Here is a 25,339-nt window from a genome sequence, read left to right on the forward strand (position 1 = left end):
TGAGCCTCCTGGGAATTGTAGTTTTGTTGCGTGACCCTCTGGATGACTACGGGAGGTCGCGCTAAAAGAGAAGGAAACGATTAATGCACCGTGCCTTGGAGATTCTGGGAGTTGTAGTCACTAAGCCCCATGGCTTGTCCGGACAGCGCCTGACGCCGAGAAGGAAGAAACTACAACATCCAGCATGCTCTGCGGTGCCTTTCTTGCCACAGGTTCCCTCTGACCGCTGCGCCTCCCTGCGACTATCCCCTTCCGCCCTATTCTATGCCGCATAGCCAGTCTAGAAAGGGTTGTCCTGCGGCGGAAGAGTCTGGCGCTTTCCTGATTGGGAGGGCTCGGTGTGGAAGAGGTGAGGGTGTCCCAAACCCCTTCTGCCGCGTATCTGGCTGAGTCCAGCGCTTCGCACCTTGATCCTTTCCATCAATTCTTTAAGACGTCCCTACACTCCCCCCAAGGCCTGATTCTCTTCCGGTCCGAGCGACCCCAGGCAGGGTGACCAGAGAACGCTCAGGTTGGAGCTGAGAAGGACCCCTGACATTTGATTTTAAACAAGTATTTAGTCTTCCAGGGATCCGCCGGGCTCTGGCAATCCGAGACTTCCTTGGACGTTCGCCCCTGATTTAACTCACAGTCCCTGGTCTGAGTTCATACCCTCATCCATGTAGGACTGTTTTGGAAAAGAATAACTGAATCTGAATCTAACTTCTTATTAGCTGGTTTCTGGGATGTCCTGAGGCGGGGAAACGTGTTGGTTGTGGGATTTTTCTTTTTTCTTTTTCCCTGTGCTTTCTGTTTTTCTTATTCATGTTTCTGTTCTCCCCTCATGGGGTCTTGTTAAACAGGTGGCAATAAAGACAAGTCTCTGAAGTATTTTAAATCATGTTAAAACACCTTCCTCAGCCATTCTTAAAATTATACCTAGTTGCTTTATAACTCCCAGAGTCATTCAGTCGTTACCTCTTTACTTGCCAAGTAAATCTAGGTTCTGTTTTGGCAATAGACAAATTGTTGTCAAGTATCCATCCAAGTTGCATGGTTGAAAAATGATTCCAGAAATCCCTCTGATGGGTTATTGGGTTTGTCAGATATATTCTATGCCTATTTGTAGATACTTACAGATGTTTATTGACTGTAATGAAGAACGCTCTGTCCTAGTTTTCCCTTATAGTGAAAAATAGGGCCATGGAAGTCAGAGTGGAAATGGTCCAGGAGGCAGTAAACCAGGGTCATAGGAGCAAGTAGCAACGTGGCTTGGATACTTAATCCTTTTGTGCATCATTCCTTTCATCAGTGAAATGGAAAAGGAATCTGCCAGGCCTGCCTTATGGTGGTGTTCCAAGGATGACAAAATAACTATAAATTGGCACCCGTGGCAGAGACATTTACAGTATATGTTCTATGTACACCTTCAGTGTTTGTGGTGGCCGCTTACAATTTTTGTATCAATTTTTTTAATCTTTAGCATTGCTTAAAAATACTTTCTAACTTCTTCCAAGGTACCATAATTTATTAAAATAAAAGTTAATACTGAGCATTAATTTTGTGTCAGGCATGTATTAACTAGTTTAGGCTTCAAAACAATCCCATAAGGTAGGTTTCTATTATTTATTTATTTTTAATGCTCACCCGAGGCTATGTTTATTGGTTTTAGAGAGAGAGGAAGGTGGCTGGGGGTGGGGGAGAGAGAAAGAAACAGAAACATTGATCGGTTGCTTCCTGTATGTGCCCTAACCAGGGACTGAACTTGCAACCGAGGTATATGCCCTCCCTGGGAATGGAACCTGCAACCTTTTGGTGCATGGGATAACATTCCAATCAACTGAGCTCCCAGCCCGGGTGGTAGCTTTCTATTATTAATGCCCATTTTACAGATGAGGAAACTGAGATAGGAAGGTGTCAGTAAAATGCTAGCCACTTTGTTAGGCGTTTCCTGAGTCCTATTTATTCTTCACTGCAACTCTGTGTAGGTAGGCTATCACTTTCTCCAAGGCTTAGAAATAAAATTTTTTACCCTGTTTGCTCAGAATTGGAGAGACCAAGATTTGAACTCAAGGATACCAGAATACAAAGCCTGTGTTTGTATCACTATAAGGGATGAGTTCATTGTCTGCCAGCTTTTTATTTGGTTTTGACTTATTGGGATTAAGTATGCGAAAGAATTTTTAAGTTACACCTGGGTTCAGTAGAATGGGAAGGGATCAGGTAGTAGAAAATTCCCAGCCGTACCTTTGCCATCCCTGTCCGCCCTGGAAACACAGAGTCGGAAAGGGAATGCAGACTATGTTAAGGAGCATCAGAAGCCTCAACACGACTGCCAAGATGAGTATTTATGAAGCTTCTATTCAGAAAGGTACTATTGAGAAAAGTGCTATTGAAATGAAAGGAAAAGCAAATGGATCCTTGAGAATTTGACACTATGGAACCCTTGGAGTTATTTTTGGTGTTGTGAAAGTTTCGGACCGAGTTCTTGGATTAAACCAGTTTTCACACTAATCCAGTTGGCATTGATAACTTGGTTTGTAATTCTAGGGCAAATTTTTTCAGACCAAAATCTAATTTTAGAGTAGTTATGAGAGGGATTTGTGGTCCTTTGACCAATTCTTTTTATAGTTTACTTTTTGGCCATGCCCTCATTTCCCAAGTTTGTGCAGATACTTGTTAATAAATTAATGAAGATTTAAAGATACAGACAGGATAATTCTGCTTTTAATTGCTTTTATTCTTTCAGGCATTTAACGAGCATACATGAGAGCAAGATATCTGTCAGTTTTATTTACGGCAGGATCCCCAGAGCCTATAAGAGCGCCCCAGGCATGGCACTCAGTATGTATATGTTGAACACAGGAATGCAGTTATGATCTTTTTGTATATATTTTGATCCTGTATATTCAGCAAAGTTGGCAATGCATTTTTAAAACACTTGCTTGCCTTGTACTATTAACTCTCTATGTACCTATGCTGAATACTCCAGCTGTGTTATAGGATCCTTCAGGAGAGGAACTGTGTCTTGCACTTTTTAAATATCCCTTACAACACTGGAGAGAGTGCCTTGAACAAAGTAGGTGTTCTAGGAATGAATGACTACTTGTGGGTAATTTGAGGATCAAAAGTATGGTTTGATCAGTTGGATACCCAAGGATTTGATTTTACATGCTATATCCACTATTTGCTTTACCAGATTTTTTAATATATCCCTGATTACTACTGGGGGTCTGTAGTTTTTTGACGGGGGGAAATCTAGAAAGGGACATATATCGGTCTTCCTCTCATTTTAGATGAATCGGACAAAAGGTGATGAGGAGGAGTATTGGAACAGCTCCAAGTTCAAGGCTTTCACCTTTGATGATGAAGATGATGAGCTTTCACAGGTAGGTTTCCATGAACAGCTGCTGAAGGTCTCATTCTTCTTTTTAGTGCTTCTAAAATCCTTTCCACTCACATGCACACTTGGTAACCTGGCTTTTGGCCAGGTCTCCATTGAGCTCAGAAATGTTTTGGGTCAGATTTTTAGAAAATGTTCATAAAGAAAAGCCCTTAGAAAAGAACCAGAAGGACTGTAAAAACCAATTCTTTGTTCTTACTGTATATTCTTAAGATAATTCATTTCTTTCTGTTTGTTTTTTCCCTAAGAACCCGAAGTCTTTTGTCATGTGATATAATTTATTCTGTTTGAAAGATGGACCAGATTGAAAGTTTTGTGTTTAGTGTGTCTGTTTTACAAATGGAGGAACACTCATTTTTAGAGAGGTGGATAAACTCACTCAGGTTTACACAGCAAGGCATTGCCAGGAATACGATTACAAGTCAAAGGTGGCTCTGATTCCTCCCAACTCCTTTGCCACTGGACTCCAGTGTTGGCTAAAAACCATTGTGTTTTCTTGGCAAGTGTCTAGCAGACTAGACTTTCTATTACAGAAGGTGGAAGTGTTGGCCATCTTCGAGTTCCAATCTCTCAGCTTTCTTGGCTTTCAAAGAGAAGGGCAGGAGATGCCGATTGCCTGAGCGTCCTTGCCTTGTGTCTCCTGCAGTTAAAGGAATCCAAGCGGGCAGTGAATAGCCTTCGAGACTTCGTGGATGACGATGACGATGACGACCTGGAGAGAGTCAGCTGGAGTGGGGAACCTGTGGGAAGTAAGCAGAAAAGGCCCTACAAGGGGGTTGGTATTCAGGGTTGTCTCTAATGAAGGCTCCGCTTGTTTATCTCTCAGTGTTTTTCAGGAAAGGGAATGAGGTTAGACTATTTTCAGATGCACACATCTGGAAATTTGACCCAAGGAGAAGATCCTTGGGCAAATACAGCAGTTATTCCCATGTGGCTAGGTCTGCTGTACTTGGCTAGCTATTTTAGACTCCTTTGGGTGCTTGTTAAAATTAGATTCCTAGGCTTCCCTCCAGAGACTCTGATTCAGTAGGTGATTGGGATGGGATGGTGGGAGTTAAGACTGTATAGGATGTATACAGATACTTCCTACAGATACTGCAGATACTTCTGTGCAGTCATATTTGAGAACTACTGACTTTAAGTGCTCATAACTGGTTGGCAGAACTGAATTCTTTAGCCACCAAGTCTTCCTGCCTAGGAGTTATGTAATACCACTTAATTCCTTTGCAGAGTCTATCTGATATTTAAGAATATTTTTAAAGTTTGTTGTTGTTGTTGTTTTTTTTAAATACAGAATACTGTAATGTAATTTAAAAATTAAAAAGTATTGCCCTGGCTGATGTGGCTGAATTTGTTGGAGTGTTGTCCCATAAACCAAAAGGTTGCAGGTTCGATTCCTGATTAGGGCACATGCTTAGGCTGTGGGCTCAGTCCTCGGTCAGGGCATGTCCAAGAGGCAACCCATCAATGTTTCTCTCACGTCGATGTTTCTCTTCCTCTCTTTCCCTCGCTTCCCCTCTCTCTAAGACCAATAATTATGTCGTCGGGTGAGAATTATTTTTTAAAAAGTATTTAGGGCACCATGGCTGGTGTGGCTCAGTGGACTGAGTGCTGGCTTGTGAACTGAAAGGTTACCAGTTCGATTCCCAGTCAGGGCACATGCCTGGGTTGCAGGCCAGGTCCCCAGGTGGCGGCACATGCAAAAGGGAACCAGTCAGTGTTTCTCTCCCTCTCCCTCCCTTCCCCTCTCTCCAGAAATACATAAATAAAATCTTTTAATGAAGTATTGAGGGCATAGAGTCAAAGGCTTCCTTCCCACGCTGTCATGCATTTACTCAGTTCTTGCCCTTCCAAAAAGTAACTGCTATTGTTTGTTTCCTGTATATCCATCAAAAGATTCTTTTGGCCCTGGCAGGGTAGCTCAGTTGGTTAGAGCTTCATCCTGATACTCCAAGGTTGTGGGTTCAAGCCCTGGTCAGGGCACATAACAAGGATCAACCAATGAATGCATGAATAAGTGGAACAACAAATCAATGATGTTCTCTCTCTCTCTCTCTCTCTCTCACGCAAAATCAGTAAGTAAAAATGTTTTAAAAAGATTCTTTTCACATTTGGAAATACATATAGGAATGTATATTCTTACCCCTTTTCTATACGAATGATGGCATACTTTATACCCTGTTCTTTTTACTTGATGATACAACTTGGAGATCTTCATGTCAATACATAAGAAGCTTTCTCATTCTCTCTTTTTAAATAGCAATATGATATTACTATATTTGGACTTACCAAAATGTATTTCTTCAGCTCACTGTTGATGAACTTTAAAGATTTCTATTTATTTACTTATTTTTAGAGTAGGGGAAGGGAAGGAGAAAGAGAGGGAGAGAAACATCAATATGTGGTTGCTTCTTGCATGCCCCTAAGTGGGGACCTGGCCCGCAACCCAGACGTGAGCCCTGACTGGGAATTGAACTGGCAACTCTTTGGTTCGCAGGCCAGCACTCAGTCCACTGAGCCACACCAGCCAGGGCCTCTTGATGAACTTTAAACTCTCTCCAATCTTGTGGTGTTTATTTTGCTATCAATAACCTTGCATTCTGCCCGTACGTGACCATATGAAAGATCAAGTCCTAGAACGAAATTATTGGCAGAGGGTGTTTGGGTCTATATTGAATAGACCCTGCCAAATTGCTCTTTGTGGGGCTGCACCGGTTGGTACTCCTACCAGCAATGTCAGAGGGTTCTTCCTGTCCCCCCCCCAGCCTTGCCAACACTGGGTAGTATTAAACTTTGGGATCTTCGCCAGTCCTAGAGGGGACCAGTGGTATCTCAGTGTGCTTTTAATTTATGTAAGTATCTTATTAAGAGTGAGGTTGAGCAGCTTTTCATGTGTTTAATAGCCACTTGAATTTCTGTTTTCTGCAATCCATTCATTTCCTTTGTCCATTTTTCTGTTAATTAGTCTATTTGAATCTATCCTTTTCCCTGTCCCAATTTTTGGAGTCCATGTGGACCAAAGGGCCACGGTGAAAGGCTTTTAGAATTTGTTGGAATGGTTGTTATCTAGGATTTATTTGGATAAGAATGACTGATTCAGTTCTTACTATCTCACAGGTATCTCCTGGTCCATCAAAGAGACTGCTGGTAGTAGTGGGTCAAACCAGGAGGGGCGTGAACAGCTGAAGAGCCGAAACAGCTACTCCTCCTATGCACAGATACCCAAACCTGCTTCTACCTACTCTCTGAGCAGCTTTTTTAGAGGTAAAAAGTGATGGTCGAAGTCACAGGGAGTTCTTTTTTCCTTTTTTCAAAAAAAATGCTCAGGCTATAATTTTTGTTTACTCTGGAAGAAGATTATTGAAGGAAAAAGAACTGTGTTTGCAGCTGGCAGTTGGGGATCAAGAGTGGGAGAAATGAGAGAAATTCAGAGGGATCGTTCTGTGTTTCTAAAACATGAACAAAATTGGCATTAACCCTGTGACAAGTTCTGAAGAAATTTGCCTACATCAAAATTTCTCCCTTTTCCTGTGCATTGCTATTGGGAACCCTTGTGCACTGCTGGTGGGAATGTAGAATAGTGTAGCCACTGTAGGAGACAGTGTGTCAGTCCCTGAAAGAATTAAAAAATTAAATACAGTAACCATATGACCCAGCAGTCCACTTCCAGATATATACCAAAAAAAACTGAAAGCAGGAACTTGAAAAGATATTTATACACCAATGTTCATAGCAGCAGTATTCATAATAGCCAAAGGTAGAAATAACCCAAATATCCATTGACTAATGGATGGATGAGCAAGATGTACATGCAGTGGAATATTATTCAGCCAAAAAGGAACATAATTCTGATACATACTACAACATGGATGAACCTTGAAGACTTTATGCTGTGAAATAAGCCAGACACAAAAAGACAGATAGTATATGATTCCACATACATGTGGTATCTAGAACAGTCAGATTCATAGAAACAGAAAGTAGAAGAATGGTTGCCCGGGGCTGGGGGCGAGGAGGAGTGGGGAGTTAGTACTGAATGGGTGCGGGGCCAGGCCAGGATGATGGAAAACTGCTGGAGATGGAGAACGGTGAAGGTTGTACATGCGAATGCACCCAGTGCCCCTGAACTGTAAACCTAAAAATGGTCAATTTTGCGTTATGTATATTTTGCCACAATTAAAAAATTTTTTCTCCCTACCTCTTTCATAGCCTCTCAAATTTACGAAATTAAATAGAAGCTTTTCTAAGCCTTGAGGTCCCATATTGCATAATAAGGTTTTATACACACCACATCCTTAACCAAATCTGAATGGGTCTAACTTGCCTCATGTGTTTTTCATCTTTAGGGAGAACTAGACTTGGAAGTTTCCAGTCCCTTTCTGATGGTAGGTATTGACCCTCTTTTCTTGATTACTTTGGGAGATGTTACTGTTCTGGGGAGTCATGGAGAAAAGTGATAATCAGATGGTTTGATAAAATTTCTTCTGAATCTATCATCATCATTAGAGACATTTTCTGATTGGGAGTAAGAAGGTAGATTATCGTTATAAGGGAGAGAGGCGACTTCTACAGGCATTGGCTTTAGGGAGGAACCAAGATCTACTTCGGACCCTAAAAAGTATCTTGGGAACCTATAAGTCAAGAAGGAAGCCGTCAAGGAAAGGAATGACAAGATGATGGTGTCCTTCTGAACCAGCTGCCTGTTCTCTTTCAGCTCTTTCTGACACTCCTGCCAAAAGCTACGCTCCAGAGCTGGGGCGACCCAAGGGGGAGTATCGGGTGAGTTATTTCTTACACTGGTTTGACCCTTTACAGAGTTTAAAGTGCTTTGACATACATTATCTTGCTTGATCTTCCCAACTTTTTGAGCACCTGTTATTTTAACCCCCTTTTTATAGATAAGAACACTGGATTTTTAAACATTAGGGCTTGCCTGGGGTCTCACAGCTAGTAAATGGTTTTGGACTCAAAAGTGGTTGTTTTCTGTTTCAATCCTAGCACACTTTCCTTCCCCATTATGCTGCCTTTTGATCATCAGTGTGGTCTGGCAACTTGGTGAAACTCATAGTCTCATGAAGCACATAAAAAAGCAAATGGATTCATAAGGAAAAAACTATATTGTAAGGTCCAGAAAAGGAACGTGCCTCCCTCTTTCCTTATACTGGCATAGCTATTAATTAGAGTCTCAAAAAGGGGCTTGTTTGCATCTAGAGGTTGGATCCTGTACCAATAGGCATAGGGTTACTGGTTTTGTCACTTGGTTCATTTCCTCTTTGATTCATCACTTCCTGCTCATATTGCCTGTTCTAGTTCCTTCAGAAACTCAGAACAAGAATATCCCAGTTCGTTTTATTTTTCATCCATCTGCTCCCACAAAACATTTCCCCTTTAGGGGGTAAGACGGTGAGTGTGAGATGAGACACACTGCTCATCCTTGGGAATCACGCGTTGCTAATATTGCAGGACTACAGCAACGACTGGAGCCCCAGCGACACGGTGCGCCGCCTCCGGAAGGGCAAGGTAAGGCCCCTGGAGAGGGAGGTCCTGTGGGCCTTTTTGGGAAGCTGGTTCCCACAGGGTGGGTTTCTTGGCCTCTCTCTTCAGTTCTATTTGTTAAATGAGGTGGTTTTCAAGAGGAAGATAAATTCACTAAGATGGACAATCAGTTAAAAAATTTGAGATTCTCCAGGGTCTAGTGTTTGACAGAGTAATAGGGAAAGCGTGATGAATTGTCACGTGAGGGGTCGGAGTGCGTCACTGCGGGATCTGAGGGTTTTCGTCCAGGCCCGCTGAGATGGGATCCGGGACTCAATCCCGCAGAGCCCATCCCAGAAGTGTCACGGATGGGGGAATAAACACGAGTCGTCGCAAACACTTTTCTGTTTGCCAGGAGAGAGGACACATCCCTGTAGTGGGGAAGGCCCAGAGCCCCTTTGTTTAAAGGCTTTTATTGACAAGGTTATCAGTGGGGCCAGGTAACAGGAATGTACAGGTTATCTCATTATATCCATAGGTTAATGTTCAGAGAGAATGGGTCACGTTTTGAAGAAAACAAACGATAGGAACACATCGATTTACATGGGTCTGAGAGGAGACTAGTAAACAGGAGAGAAGACTAAACATGAGAGCGTAGTAAACATAAAGAGTGCCCAGGGGTATAAGGATAGGGTCTGTGAATAATGTAAATTTCCTTCCCAGCCTGAGCTGGCTATAGCTTCTGAAGGAAGAACAAAGCACACTTTAAAGAATTTACTTTTAGGCCTGATTACCCTGGGAACCGCCAGATTTAGTTTAGGACTGTCTCTGGTATTGTTTTGAGCCTGACCCAGGCCGGGGGAGGCAACCGCCAAGAGACAAGGAGACTTCTTTTGGATAGAATGAGGACTTCGGCCATGTCCAAGCCGAGCCGAGGGGTGCGGGCCTTTTTACCCTTTCTCTGTGTCCCCCAATTTTTTGTCTGTGCCAATACTGGCCGATATCTGTCTTAGGTTGCTATCTCTGCGTGAGATAACTTACCCCTCATGGATTACCGACCATCACAGGGCCAAGCAGAGAGGCAGGAGCTCCACCCCTGCCAGAGGGGCAGGTTATGTCTCCTCAGGGGCCTGTTCCTCCACGGCCTCCCTGATTATTTCCAGCCTTGGCACCCCCCCCCGCCCCCCCCCCCGCCCCCGCCTATGGGTGGGGTTACAGTTCCTGAAACCAGACAGGGCGTTTCCCAGCAATGAATGAGAGGGGAAAGTACTATTAAGAATGAGAGCTATCTTTTATGTTTAGGTCTGTTATCCATTGTGAGTTAACTTTTATACAGGGTGGGGCAAAAGTACGTTTACAGGAGTGAGTATGCAAAACGGAGTTTATCCTTGTAGTATTCTTTATTAATTACTGTATTATTTTCCATACGAACAGCTGTAAACCTAGTTTTGCCCTGTATGTGGTGTGAGGTTTAGATTGGGGTCATTTTTTATTTTTCTCATGTACTTCTTTATTTTTTCCAGCTCTATTTTTCAAAAAAAGTGTCCTTTCTTCATTGAATTAGCTTGGTACCTTTGTCAAACATCAATTGACCATATGTGTCTAGGTCTATTTCTGAACTCTTTATTCTAGTTCATTGATTTGTCTATCCTTATGCCATTGACACAGTTTTGATTATTGTAGCTTTATAGCAAACCTTGAAATCAGGTAATATAAGTCCTTCAACTTTGTTTCTCTCTTCCAAGATCGTTTTCACTATTGTAGACCCTTTTTATTTCCATCTAGATTTTAGTATCAGATTGTCAATGTCTACAAAAGAAGTTCTTGGATTTTGATTGAGATTGCATTGAATTTATAGAGCAGTTTTGGGAAAATTGACATCATAGTAACTAATGGGTCAAAATGGATCATAGACTTAAATATGCTATGCTGAAACTATAAAACTGCTAGAAGAAAATGTAGGTGAAAATCTTTTTTTGTTACCCAGGACACACACACACACACACACACACACACACACACACACACACACAAAACAAGCAGCAAAAAAAGTGATTAAATGGATTTCATCAAAATTAAAAACTTTTGATCTTTGAATACACTGTTAAAAACATGAAAATACCACCATAGCTAGGAGAAAATATTTACAGAATATATACACTATAAAGGATTTTGATCCAGAATATATAAAGTATAATGAATTATTTTCAGCAATAAGATAAATAATACAATAAAAAAGAACCAGAGCCCTGGTCAGTGTGGCTCAGTTAGTTGGAGCTTTGTCCTGTAGTCAGAGAGTTGTGCGTTCGATTCCCAGTTGGGGCAGATACCTAAGTTGTGGGTTTGATCCCCAGTCCAAGCATATACGATCCCAGGTCCAGCACGTGCAGGGGCTGGGGTCGGGGGGCATCGATGCTTTTCTCTCTCATGTTGATGTTTCTCTCTCCTCTTTCTTCCCCTCTCTAAAAGCAATGAAAGGGTGTTCTCTGGTGAGGATAAAAAAAATTGGCACAAGATTTGACCAGTTATATCACAAAAACATTATGAATGGCCAATAAACAATTGAAAAGATGATAAACATTATTAGTTATCAAGAAAATGTAAATTAACACTAAGAGATACCATTTTACAGCCACTAGAATGGATAAACTTAAATGTACTGATCATACCAAATAATAGGAGAATGTGGAGAAGCTGGAACTCTTGTATACTGCCAGCAGGAAGGTAAAATGGTAAAACTACTTTGTAAAATAGTCTGTCAATTCCATACAAAGTTAATTGTACCTTTAATTTCACCCTAGAAATTTAAAATTCAAGATAAATAAAAACAGGTCCATACAAAGCCTTGTACACAAATGTTGATAGCAGCTTTATTCATAATATTCCACAAAGTGAAAATCCAAATACCCATCAGCAGCAAAATGGATAATAAGTGGTAGTGTGTCCATGCAATGGAAAACTACTTACCAATAAGTAGGAACAAGCTACTGATACTCATCACAACACACAGATATTGATTGAAAGAAGCCAGGTATTAAAGAGTACATATTGTATGATTCTATTTTCCTGAAATTCTAGAAAAGACAAAGCTTTAGTGACTGAAAACAGATGAGTGGTTGCCAGGGCTGGGGATGGGAAGAGGTTGTTGACATCAAAGTAGACAAGGAAACTTACCGGGGTGATGGAAATGCTCTGTACCTTGATTGTGGCAGTTGTTACAAGGAATTATATACTTGTCAAAACTCACTGAACTGTACATTGAAATAGGGTAGATTTTATTGTGTGTAAATTATACCTCATTAAAAAAGAAGAGGCAGTGTCCACCTGTTGACTTCGGCAAGACTTCGTCAGGAAGTGACATCGTCTAGGGCATAAGGCTAACTGGAGAGGCTGTGGTGGGAGCCTGCTGTCTCACACTGTGCTGGGGACCGTAGTGTTAAAGTAAAGTGGCTTTCCTTGCGTACATTTCCTTTCATTCTTGCCCATTCGTCAGCATCCTGTGACAAAGAATTGTGAACGGTCTTCTTCCTTGCACACGAATTCTGTTTTTATTCTACCAGGTCTGCTCACTGGAAAGATTCCGCTCCTTACAGGACAAGCTACAACTCCTAGAAGAAGCAGTAAGCATGCATGATGGAAACGTCATTACTGCAGTGAGTTTGTTTGTTGTTTATTGTTGTTGTCATTAGTTTCTGAAAATCCAGTCAGAATAGACTTTTACATTTCAGGGTAAAGGTCAAGTAAAGTCCTGAATTTCCTTTTGATGTGCAGGATGCTTGGTAATAAGTGTTTTAAGGCTCAGCTGGCAGGACACGCATTGTGTGTGCAACGCTTGCCAGCTGATTATAATCAAGAAGCAGTAGTTTGGCTACTATAATCTGAGGGAAGAGAGATGTGCGAGCAGGAGGTAACTCTTGCCAGTGTGGGCAGGGGCATGCAGACTCCCAAGGCACAGCTCAGTTCCAGATGTCCACCGCCGGTCCTGCCATCACATAGAGAAAGCTGTGCCTGGACCTGCAGCGGTGCCTAAAGAGTTGCTGACTTCATTCCTAGACATCAGGTGCACAAGGCAGGGCTTTATGTTTGAAAGGTTGCATAGGGTCATTCATTCTTTGTTCTCTTTTTCCTCTAGGTTTTGATATTCCTGAAGAGGACATTGAGCAAAGGTGAGCATGGTTTGAGGGACATCTCCAGTCAGCAAGATATATGCTACTGTTGAGGGGAGAAAGGCATTGTGGCTTTTATACCAGAATTCACCAGCATCAGGTCTGCTTCAGAGACGGCGGGGCTGGCTTGAGACCTCAGAGTACACATCACGTCTCCGAGGACCGTTGTCACCCATCAGTGTGATAACTACATTAACTACAAAGCCCCCTGTATTTACTGGATGCACAGGTGCTGTGTTGGTTTGAGGAAGTCAGAGTTGATGCTAAGTACCTTACATTTGGATTGGTGAGAATTGAAAGCTGACTCAGTGGCCAAGAGTTGCCCTGAACCGTGCAGTGTGTTGATGGTGCATTGAGCCATAGGGATGAACACCGTGAAAACCATTCCTCACTTCTAATCAACTTTGAGGAATTAATGTTTGGGATGTGTGACTAGGGAGATTAATTGCGCACTTGATTAACAGGCTTTGACCTTTGTCCACCTGACTTCTTCCTGCCTATCACAGAGATCCTCTTCCGAGAGCTAGAGGTGCGGCAGGTTGCCCTGAGACATTTCATTCACTTCCTTAAGGAAATAGGGGATCAAAAGCTGCTTTTAGACCTCTTCAGGTAAGCACTGATCACCTGGTCCATAAAGTATATTAAGAGTTTTGTTCAAAGCACTGTGTAGGATACCAAGAGAGAAGACACTGTCTGTTTTTTCTGGAAATGCTTATTAGACAAGATTTTGAAATGTGATGGGATAGCTGACAAGCACCACAGGCTGCGATAAGGTGGACAGTGTAGCAGGAGGTTCAGAACCAGGCTCTGGGGTCACACATACCTGCATTGAATACCGGCTCCACCATTAATTTACAGAATGACTTTGATCAGGTTACCCAGTCTAAGTACCCGTTTTCACATCTGTAAAATGGAGATGATGATGCCCTCCCCACAGGATCATTACGAAGATGAAAAGAGTTAGTGTTGTGTAAAGCACTTAGCATAATGCCTAGTCCGTAGTATTAATATCTGTTAAGCATTTTTTAAATAGAAAATTAGAACGAAGGTCTCTTTTATTACTTGGTCCCCAGTGATGGTAGTGAAAAGTACAGTGGAAGAGCAAATGTAACTTGCAGTTAGGATTCCTGAGGATAGCCTTACGGAAGTGGTTAGGAATTGAGTTGGGCCTGAGACTAGGTAGGATTGGTGGAGAGGTAAGAGGTAGGCATATCTGCTGTGGGTTGGGGAGGGTGTTGGGAGGGGGGGGTCCTCTATCTTGTTTTCCTCTCCTATCTCATTCCAATTAGTAGGGGCTATTTCCTGCCTGTAGATTAAAATATATGTATATTATGTTCTTTCTTCAGTGTCAGAGAAGGGGTTGGAACCTCTCTTGAGGCTGACATGTGGCCTAGGGTAACTGCGGTTACCAGTGACTCCAGCACAGTGATGAGCTGCCCCAAAGACTAAGGTGGGGAAAGCAGGTCACCTGGTTAGGGTCAAGATTGCAGCTGGTTAGCTGTGAATTTTCAGAAGACACATTTATGGAGGCAGGCCATTCTCTCCCTCCTTCCCAATCAATAAGGCTTTATGAAGCATCCTCTCTCTGCCAACGCAGTGATCTTAACTGTGGTGGACCATTCAGAGTAAGAACGGAACAGGACATAGAAGTCCTTGTTCTCCAAGGCCATACCATCTTTGAGGAGAGACAAAACACATTTTACACTGTACATGGAAACAGGAGAGCGATATAGAAAATCTGTTCAAGAGTATATTGAGAGACAGGAAGAGTGCTTTAATCTTTCTCAAAAAACCCATAACATTACTGTGGGTAAGGTTTTGTAGAGTCTGAGCCTTCCTGTCAGACCTTTCAGAGTTATTCATGCCCTGCCGTGCCTTCTTGTCCCTCCTTTTTGCTTAGCTAGAAAGGTCAAGGGAACAATGCTAGCTAATCCACCATGTGTTTTCAAAGGGTTGCTGGTGGTAGAAAGTTGAAGAAAACAAGGGCTTATCTTGTGTACGGGGGCAGTTGAGTTAGAATTGTGTTTCTCCTAGAGCAGCCATCTTATTTTATGAGATTATTCTGCTACATGTCAATAGATAAAAATGCCCTGCTCCCTTCTGCTTCTTCCCAGGTTCCTAGATAGAACGGAAGAGCTTGCGGTAAGTGTGGCCTTTATTTCAGTTGGGGACCTATTTAACAGAACTCTAAGCTGAAACACAGTCTCCAGGATCCCAGAATGACTGAATCTGTTCCTTTTCCATTGGTATTGATCATACGCAGAAAAGAGAGACATCTGGGAATCCTGATGATGTACTATTTTATTGTTTTTTATACGTTCTTTTGATTGGGCTGTAAATAAGTATTTTTTTAAATAAATGAATGAAAACTGGCCTCATCAATTTGTAATTTGTTTTTTGTTGTTTCTGTTGTTTTTACCTCCTGGTTTGTAGGAGCTTTTGGCTTTTGGATTTTAATACTAAAGAAAATGTTGAAAGCTGAGAGTGATAAAAAACCAGGTAAAGGTCAAGAAAGAAGAGGTCAGGCTGGTGGTACACCCAGTACTCATATTGGCTGAGAGCTCAGTGAATGAGTATTAAAATAGATTTTTGACAGGTTTTCATCATCATATAATGAACTCCTGGAATACAAGACTAAATCTGAAATTTTGCCAAAAATTGAATGGTATTATTAAAGCTTCAGTGGTCCGTTTTTAAACCTTTGACAGAACGCAGGGGCGAGAACTTCCCAGCGCCAGCCCTACAGAGCAGTTTGGTTGGCTCTGCGGTGCCCGTGTTTGGTGGCATCAGCGCTGATGTCCAGTTGGCACATTTACTGATGCTGTTAAACTTGTTTGCACAACAGAATGTAATTCAGGAAAATGTTTTTTAGTCATATTTTGTAAAAAGGAACATGCACTTAATATTTATGGCAGGGTAAAATCTCAGAAATGCTTTCTCTTAGTCTGCTCAAAATGATTGGCAACCTGTAGTAATCATTTTGAACAGCTTTTTTGTCCATTTTTACTCTGCACAGGTTTGAAACTACAGGGAATTGTTTTCATACATCATTCTTATAAAGTGTTTTGTTTTGAATTTTGATTAAAAATAAATGTGTGTTTTGGGTAACTCATTTCAGTTTAAAACTTATTTTTTGCATGATCTCTGTGATATTTGAATTGAGGATGATTTATCATGCATGTTGCTATATATAACTTTGAATTTTCTAACCTTATAAACTCTGGAAGTGGCAAAGCTAATAGTCTGCTTTTAATTTATCCTCGTAGTCTATGAAGATTTCCAAAGTAGGACTTTTTTTTAAAGACTTAACACCAAAAATTTATAGCTCTTAAAGGTCACTTTTTTAAATATTAGAAATGATTATGTAACAGATATTTTACAGAGATTAGATTATGATATAATCTCTGTTTTTATGTTTTATATTATCATTTACATTCTTATAAAACCTGTTAGCTCTAAAAGGATATACTGTCCTTAAGCAAATTAATTCTCTCTTTTTTTTAAAGATTTTATTTCCTTACTTTGAGAAAGAGGGAAGGGAAGGAGAAAGAAAAGGAGAGAAACATCCATGTGCAATAGAAACATTGATTAGTTGCCTCTTGCACCCCACCCCCTCCAACTGGGGACCCAGCCCACAACCCAGGCATGTGCCCTGACTGGGAATCGAACCGGTGCCCTTTCAGTTCGCAGGCCGGCACTCAATCCACTGACCCACTCCAGCCAGGGCTCGTTCTCTTAATAGCCATACTAACTGATGATCTGTTTGTTTTTAATTCTTGGGAGTTTTTAATAACTATATATAAAATTACAACTTTCACAGTCATCATTAATTATTGCATTATATAAACTTGAGTTTGTATTTTAGAATTTCAAAACAGAAAGCACATAAGATTTTCTTTCAGGGTTACATTTCGAACCTACAGTATTTGAATTGACTATTTAGCTATCAACATTGAATCAGAATGACATGCCTTATTTGTGATGTTACTACCATTGATCCATGTACAAGGTCAAGGATGCCAAAAATAACATTGAAGTAGGCATTTAGCCCTTCAGCTGGGCAAAGGCTTAAGCTGAAGCAAAAGCTGGTTTTGGTTAAATACTGAAGCTAAAGCCAATCTTCAGAGTAAAGCTAAGTGCTCCATCTACTTAATGCTTCGAGTAAGTCAGCACTGTCTAACAGAACTTCCGGCAATGATAGGAATAGTCTATATCTGTGCTGGCCGACGCGGGAGCCACTAATCACGTGTACAAGCCCTTAAAAAATGACTAATGCAACTAAAGACTTGAATTTCTTTTTATTTAATTAACTTAAATGTATATGTAAACAGCCAAATGTGACTCGTGACTACAGTGTTACGTGCTGTAATTGTAGATAGACAATTACAGGGTGGCCCCCACCCCAACTCCCACATCCAGTCTGTACCAAGAAGAAATCTCTGATAATGAAGCATTTAGTTTTTAAGCATGAAAAGTCTACTTTTGGAGATACCTCTTCATTCTAAAGAGATGAAATAGCTCAAAGCCTTTCTGTTTTCTTTTAATTTTTATTTTTAGCTGTCCCATTATCGAGAGCACTTAAGCATTCAAGACCCTGAGAAACGAAAAGAATTTCTGAAGACGTGCATTGGGTAAGTATGCAGGAGAAATGTCTTTAAGTATAAATACTATCGTGCAGAGGAATGAAGACTAAGAGAGAGTGGAATGGAGAGTTGAAGGGAAAAGCTAGCACAATGCATCATACAAGTGTCATTAAAAATTATCTTACTGGTTCAAAATACTAGTCCACAGTAGAATCTTAATTGATTGGTGGTAAATTAAGAAAAATAAAGACAGTGTAGAGAGCTTTTTTAAGAGCTAAATTTATTTAATTGAAAGACTGACTTTTTTTCTGGGATTTTTTTCCTCTCCCCTCCACCCCTTTTCTGTAGTGAAATGGGTTGTAATTCTTTTTTATGATCATTTGTATTAAAATAAAAACTGGGCCACACTTTATCTGATGATAGTGTTTTCAATGTTACTGATCCTTGAAACCCCAATCCCCAAGAACCACTGATTTAGTATAGGCTTTGACCCAGAACGTAAGTCCCTGTAAAATCCCACCCCACACATTAACTCTTCTGCTGATTGGTCTCTCACTGCTCTTGGGAGTAGCTCATTTTATTGTTGGACAACCTTCATGGCAGTTGGCTAATCTCACTCATTAGCTAAGTGAGTCATTCACCAAACATTACAGCTCCCACAATGAGAGGATTCTAATTTGTTTCTCAACAACATCACTAATGGCTATATATTTTGTCAGCTTTCAGGATCCCTCTTCAATTGGCAAACCTTAAATGCAAAATTCTATCCAAAGGTCTACTCTATTTCTCCATTCTCTCTCTGCCTTTTACGTATGCTCCAGAGGTGAATTGAGATCAGATTTATGAAGCACCATACGCCTCATATGCTTACAGTAGTGATTTGGTTTAGTTGGGTTTGTGTTCTCTTTGAGTAGAGGAAGAGGTACTAACGTTCTGGCCCTCTACCAGTTTGCCATTTTCAGCGGAAGATTCTGCACACATACAAGACCATTACACACTTCTGGAACGTCAGATCATCATTGAGGTTAGAATCTTCGTATCTATGTTTTCTGCTTCAGTGCCAAAGCTCAGTGCCATTCAGCATCTGAGAGACATCAATGCTCTGCCCATATATATCATTTCCTGTTACAGTCTCTAAGAGCCTTTCATCTTCTCCCTCTCCACGGTAGCCCCCCTTTCTCCATTGCTCTCAACATCCTTTTTCTTCTCGCCTGCTGTTAGCCTGGAAGTATTTCCTTGTGATCCAAGAATTCCCATCTCATTGCTGCTGCTTTGGTCTTCCTACATCCAGCCTGGATCTGTTATCAGTTTTTGGCTTTTAACCTCCCCTGGATTATCCTAGGCAATTTCTTTTTCTCTTCCTTACCTCTTTCCTAGGGCAGGAAGCACAACTACGTTAGTATTAAAAGTTTCTCTCCTGCTTCTGCAGCATGGGCATTGTTCCTTTTTTCACTTGGCTCACTCTACCACAGGCAAATGATCGCCATCTAGAATTAGCGGGACAGACTGAGATCTTCCGGAAGCACCCCCGCAAAGCTTCCATCCTCAACATGCCACTGGTGACGACACTTTTCTACTCCTGCTTCTACCACTACTCGGAGGCTGAGGTACAGGCCACATGTGAAAGACTGCACACACTCACTGCACAGAGGAACAGGGTTTGAAGTTAGTGTTTTGATGTATTCTCTTAACAGTAGGTGCGTATAGTGCTCAGAAATCCCCCTGGAGGCTTTCCTGGCCCTCAGCAGGGGCGAGCCAAGGGGGAAAGAGGTTGTAAGGGCCCATGTGGCTTCCCGTGAGCGGGCGCTGGCACAGCACATGCTGCCTCACCAGGGCCGGTCCCGCAGCAGCCTCTGTTCAGACATCTGTAAGTGCAGATGAGCTGCTGAACACAGTGTACAGAGGAGCAGCAGGGTGTCAGGTAACTCTGGACATTGGAACCATTTTTTAAAAACTGAATGTTCACAAGTGGCCATTTGGATTAGCATAAAATTGGGGAAAACACCATACTTACTAAGCCTGTCCTATTAAGCTCGGTTGTGGTGATATCTGATTAGACCTGATGGAGCTTTTCTCTGAAAAGAATTTCTGGATTTAAATGGTTACAGAGTAAAATGTAGAAAGTCTAGTGAGTACAAAAGAAAATAGGAGATTGGCTGGTATTTGGGAAAGTCGGTAACACTAAAATCCTTTCTCCACTTTCAACCTAGGGGACATTCAGCAGTCCAATCAACCTGAAGAAGACATTTAAGGTAGATACCTATCAACTGGTCAGTGCTTTGGTAGAAGCGGTATCAGGGTACCAGTGGAGTGGATGTTGTTTGTAACCCTGTGCAGTAAGTCTCTTCAAGTTTAGGGTTAAAGGTAGAAAGGCAACGTGTTTGTGGGAAGTGAGACGAAGCTTTCACTGAACGGCCAGTCGCAGCGCTGGGGCTGGGAAACGAAGGGCTGTTGACCTGAGAGATCAACGGCCATTTAAGGGGCAGAATCAACACTGGTATATTTTTGCCTACCTTTTCCAGGATTCTCAAGAACCTCCCCTGAGGTAGTTCTACTCCCCTTAAATTCCCTTTGTCTCTGCTCTTTAGATCCCAGATAAACAGTATGTGCTGACTGCCTTGGCCGCCCGCGCCAAGCTCCGAGCCTGGCATGACGTGGATGCCCTCTTTACCACAAAGGTGGGTGCCCCAGAACCGCTCCGGGCTGCTGGCGCGTCAGACAGGCCATCTGCTTGTACCTCAGGCCTTGGGAGTCTCATGTTCTAGTGACTGGCTTACGTTTTTTTCCTCCAGCTCTTTATTTTACAGTTTACACCTAATCAAAAGTTGAAAGAATAGTATAATGAACACTAAGAGTCTTTACCTACTTCACTAATTTATTAACGTTTTTGCCGTAACGTTTTTCTATGTCTATACACATAGAAAAAGAAAGTAATATGCTTTATTCTTTTTTTTTTTTAAGATTTTATTTATTTATTTTAGAGAGACAGGAAGGGAGGGAGAAAGAGAGGGAGAGAAACATCACTGTGTGAGATACATCTGTCGGGTGCCTCTCACCCGCCCCCAGCCAGGGATCTGGCCCACACTCCAGGCCTGTGCCCCAACCAGGAACCAAACTGGTGACCTTTCGGTCTGCAGGCTGGTGCTCAGCCCACTGAGCCACACCAGCCAGGGCTGCTTTTTTCTTTTGCTGAACCATTTGAAAGTAAGTTTTAGACATTGTGATACTTCTCCCTTAAATGCTTAAGCATTTTTCTCCTTTGTAACCACTTACAAGAGATTTAACATTAATGTTATACATTAACATATGTAAAGTCTATATTTAAAATAGCTCTAAAGAGCTATTTTTGTTTGTTTTTGTGTTTGTTCATTGTCAGGATCCAGCCAAGGATCTTGCTTTGCATTTGGTTGTCCTGTCTATACTGGTTGACATTTTAAATATTGATTTTTTTATTATGGGTTTGAGAACTTTCTGTTTCCCCCCTTTGTTAGCTATTTATAATTCGCTACAGTAACCACCAAAGCAATACATGCCTGGGTCCAAATCAGACACTGTGGGAAAGCATCAAGAATAAAGAGGGACGTTTCTCTTGCATTGTCTGCCTGCTCCTATCTCCTTCCCTTCCTCAAAGCAGATACCATTAAAAGGTTGATGGGTATTTTCAGATCTTTCCTTGTGAATTTACAAAGAAACATCTTTATGTAAATGTAAAGGACAGGATTTTTCTACCCAGGTAAGTTCACACTATAAGTTGTTAAGTAAAGTACTTACTTCGTTTAACTGTATTTCACAGACTTTTCTGCATTAGTTCCTATCAATCTAAGAGTTTATTTCATATGACTCTTTTCCACCCTCTCAAGTTTCTTGACTTTCCTGAAAAACTCATCTCCATTTCCCTGTCCCCCACCCCAGTCCATCCACCCTCACCACCACCTTATTCTAGTCTGACCATAAAACGCAGGAGACTAGCTCAGAGTGTGTTGAGTTCATGTCTGGCTTAGTTACTACAGCCATCTTTTTCAGAACTGGCTGGGCTACACCAAGAAGAGAGCACCCATTGGCTTCCATCGGGTTGTGGAAATTCTGCACAAGAACAATGCCCCTGTCCAGGTAATGGCTCCTAAAGAGAGCTAGGGGCAGGATCTTCTAGGAGACCTAACTTGTAGCCTTTTACTAGTCCGTGATAGGACACTTGACCTGGTCTCTTCTTCCCTTAAAGGCAATACAATGACTGTATTCAGTGTTGAGATAGAAAAGGCCAGGGGGAGAAGTTCTGCCTTTTAGAAGTAATCTGAGGAGCATTTACTGTGTTGAGCCCATGTGGAGTACTGCCAGACTGTTGAAATGGTACAAAAGGAGAGCTCACTGAGAAGGGACATCGGGGAGCAGTGGGCGCAGTGCTGGATCAGATCTGGAGCGTGCATGTTGCTGGCCCGGGTATCCAGCTCTCGGCTATGGAATAGCGTTCTCTCCCCTTCTTTCCTGGGGGAGCATGGGAGTGCTGCATGGGGCCCCCCTCATTTCCTGCCGCAGAACTGGTCCTGTGGTTGAAGATGGGAATTGTAGACATCAGATTTGTAGACAAACTCTTTTGTCTTCTTCAGGATTTCTTTCCCACTTTTCAGCGTTCTGTGTTTAATGGGTCTGGGAATCACTAATCAGAAGTTCCTCTTCCCACAGATATTACAGGAGTATGTCAATCTAGTGGAAGATGTGGACACGAAGTTGAACTTAGCTATCAAGTTCAAGTGCCATGATGTCGTCATTGATGTGAGTTCCCAAGAAATAAGAACCCTGAGTTAGACCCACAGTGGAGAGTGGGGTATTATGATGTTCTCTGTCCTGCACCCTAAGATACTGCCATCAGTTTTGACTTACTGGACAGAATGATCCGGCAAGAGTGAGCTTGGAGGCCAGCACTCCTGTGTCATCTTCCCAGCCCTCTGACTGGTGTTTCTGTGCTCTTACTAATTTGTTGCACTTGGAGAATTCACAGAACTGAATCGAGCCACTTAAGCTCTGTAGACTTCACTCCAGCATGAAGCTCTGTGGGGGCCTTCACCCCGCTGTCAGCCCAGCCTCTCCTTGACCCTTGTCTCCAAATGGGAATAACAAGAAACGAAAGAGCTTCATAGAGAAGGCTGATTTTGGGTTTATTGTTTGTCTACTTTGGTGTACAGACTTGCCGGGACCTGAAGGACCGTCAGCAGTTGCTGGCGTACAGGAGCAAGGTGGATAAAGGGTCCGCAGAGGAGGAGAAGATCGATGCCACCCTCAGCAGCACGGTGAGTAGCCACAGCTTCCCCTCCAGCGGTCGCAGGGGACAGGCAGTTCACAAAGTAGCATCGAGTGTATATGAGGGTAATCTGGGCGCCTCTGGCCGAGACCCAGCTGCAGTGCTCCGTTTGTTGTTAGGCCTAACAGGTAGGAGGGACTAACTGCTGGCAGTACAGAAATGAATGTTACAGATTCAGAACATCCTGGGAATGGATATGGTCTACCTGTTGGAACTAAGAAGGGGGTAAAATGGATTTTAGCTATTTGGGGAACACAGCCCGCTTGTTTCTCATAGCACAAAATTGCTGAGGTTTTTGTTCATGTTAACCTTAGTTCCCTGTTAGATATTTTGGGACCCCCCCTGGGGTTGTTGGAAGCTAGTGACTCGTGGTCCTGAGGAGGGCAGGACCAGAATAAATGCCCACCTTAGGCTTTTGAGATACAGAATAGGTGTCTGATTTATATATCAGTAAATGAACTCTACCACATGCAATGTTTTTAAAAGTTCATTGTTTTTAAAATTCTCCCCCTCCCCTCCATTCTTCTCTTTTCCTTACACTACGTAGCTGTGAGTCTTGTTTAATTGCATTCCCACTACCTCTCTGTTGGGATGAGTGCAAACTGATCATCGTTTCCTCCTCCCACAGCAAATTCGATGGAAGAATTAAGTGGCATCGGCGACCCTGAAACCTGCCTCGTGTCTTCCTTTTCTGCCCGTGAGAGTAGAGTGCACTTTTCTTTAGGAGAGTTACAGCATCCCATTGCTTGGGCCCATCACCTGCAGGCCACACCTGCTACTCTTGGGACAGAAACCAGCACCCAGGCACAGATAGCTTCCGACTGATCTTCTGTCCAAGGGCCGTCATCTAAGGACCAAGATATAAAGCTTCGACTCGTGAGAAAGATTCCCTCCACCTGGTGCTCACGTGAAGGTGGGAGTCATTTCTACACTGGGCCCATATTGGGCAAAATCGCTCTTGGTCTGAGATAAGGGACTGCTCGGCCAAGGAAGTCTAGAGCAGGTATCACGGGCTGACCCCTCAGTTCCTCTCAGCAGATGGTGACCCTGGGCTTGGTGCTGGACATTGGCAGTTCTGCTGTGAATGACGTCAGAACAGAACCAAAACGGCTCTCTCCCAGGGGCCTCAGGAAGGGGTGCCGGTGTGGCCAGGACCTGCTGGAGGTGCCCTCGCACCAGGCCGCACGGAGCCCTCCACCTTACGACAGAGGGCCCAGGCATTGTTTCTTCAGCCAGTGTCCTTCTGCTGCCCCAGGCTCGCCTCTGTTCACGGACTGCAGACTGAGACGGCCTGTGTGGGCGATGAGGACAGCCCCATCGTCTCTTCCTCTGCATCTCCCGCCCCAGCCCGGGAGCTTCCATGGAGCTTAGACTCCGCAGCACTGGAGCACTCCCCTTCTGCACAGATCTCATTACTTCACTAGCAGAGTGTGGAAGCTTCACCAGGCTACGCCCAGCAGCACTGCTGCCCGTTAGGGTAGTAAGGTGGCAGTTTTAGTTTCACACTTGGTTTTTAAGAGGAAGTTCTGTAATGCAGGATTCCCGCCCTGTACCAACATTAGCCTCGCTTCTCTGTGACTGAATTGGGTTTCCCCAGACATGTTGAGACTCCTAATAAAGCTGTTTCTTCCTTGGTGCCTTCTTTTTCCCTTCGGTTGTTTTCCGCAAAACAAATAAATAATTGCTCTGTCTCTTGGGACCACTACCGATCTGTCTTGGTGAGTACATTCAGCAGCCTGTCAACACATGTCGGGTTAGGGAGTAATGGTGCTTGGCTTAGAGAAAGCGGGGCCATGTGGTAATAAAAACCCCTGAGCTGGGAGACAAAAGACCGGGCCTCTTGTCCCAGCTCTACCACTGACAAGCTGTGTGATGGTGGGTGGGTCCCTTTCCCTCTGGACCCATTATCTTAGTGTTTCGTAGGAGGGCATGATTCTTTCATAGGATTCGGTGCTCCTGTGACCGTGGAGTGGATTCGGTGGAAAGGGGAGGAGATGCCCATGCAGAGGCACCCAGCATGTAAGGCAGAGTGGTTCTCAACAGGGTGCTATGTTGACCCCTCGGAGACCTGTGTCAATGTCTGGAGACACTTTTGGTTCCACAGCTCGATGGTGCTACTAGTGGAGAGAGGCAAGGGATACTGCTAAGCATCTTTACAATGCACAGGACAGACTCCACAGCAAAGAATTACCCAGCCCAAAATGTTAGTAATGCTGATGCTGAGAAATCCTCCTTTAAGGGGGATTTTTCTACCCAGGTAGAAAAGAGTTGGAGCTGGACTCCAACTCTTGCTTCTGCACTTTGCAGTCCCTCTCCAATTCCAAGTAGCTTCATATGTGGTTCCTTTCCTAATTATTGTTCTTGCTGTTGAAGAAACAGCATAATTTGCTAAACTGCTAAAGTTACTGGCTGATCTTCAAACAGTCATAGCTTTATT

General features: G+C 42.8%; 1 protein-coding gene across 1 annotated transcript; it reads left to right on the forward strand.

The window, feature by feature from the left end:
• The first annotated feature begins 252 nt into the window (after nucleotides 1-252).
• On the forward strand, nucleotides 253-24,535 carry VIPAS39 (VPS33B interacting protein, apical-basolateral polarity regulator, spe-39 homolog). The gene is made up of 20 exons (XM_054567216.1): nucleotides 253-349; nucleotides 3,276-3,368; nucleotides 4,029-4,131; nucleotides 6,500-6,646; nucleotides 7,729-7,767; nucleotides 8,097-8,161; nucleotides 8,846-8,902; nucleotides 12,418-12,510; nucleotides 12,990-13,023; nucleotides 13,530-13,632; nucleotides 15,138-15,165; nucleotides 17,581-17,654; nucleotides 18,555-18,630; nucleotides 19,079-19,213; nucleotides 19,817-19,858; nucleotides 20,195-20,284; nucleotides 21,630-21,716; nucleotides 22,287-22,376; nucleotides 22,787-22,891; nucleotides 23,531-24,535. Exons 2-20 carry the CDS (start codon nucleotides 3,276-3,278, stop codon nucleotides 23,549-23,551), a joined length of 1,482 nt encoding a protein of 493 aa, XP_054423191.1. The 5' UTR covers nucleotides 253-349; the 3' UTR covers nucleotides 23,552-24,535.
• Nucleotides 24,536-25,339: the final 804 nt, after the last annotated feature.

This window comes from Pteronotus mesoamericanus, unplaced genomic scaffold (genome assembly GCF_021234165.1).
Source record: "Pteronotus mesoamericanus isolate MK-2021 breed Mesoamerican mustached bat unplaced genomic scaffold, CSHL_Meso_final contig_182, whole genome shotgun sequence".
Lineage (NCBI taxonomy): Eukaryota > Metazoa > Chordata > Mammalia > Chiroptera > Mormoopidae > Pteronotus > Pteronotus mesoamericanus.

Bases quoted from the DNA above. Each gene is read 5' to 3' on its own strand.
- VIPAS39 (XM_054567216.1), top strand. From the start codon at position 3,276: ATGAATCGGACAAAAGGTGATGAGGAGGAGTATTGGAACAGCTCCAAG. The intron at 6,647-7,728 runs GTAAAAAGTGAT...TTTCATCTTTAG, and splicing joins TCTGAGCAGCTTTTTTAGAG to GGAGAACTAGACTTGGAAGT. The intron at 22,377-22,786 runs GTGAGTTCCCAA...TTTGGTGTACAG, and splicing joins GCCATGATGTCGTCATTGAT to ACTTGCCGGGACCTGAAGGA.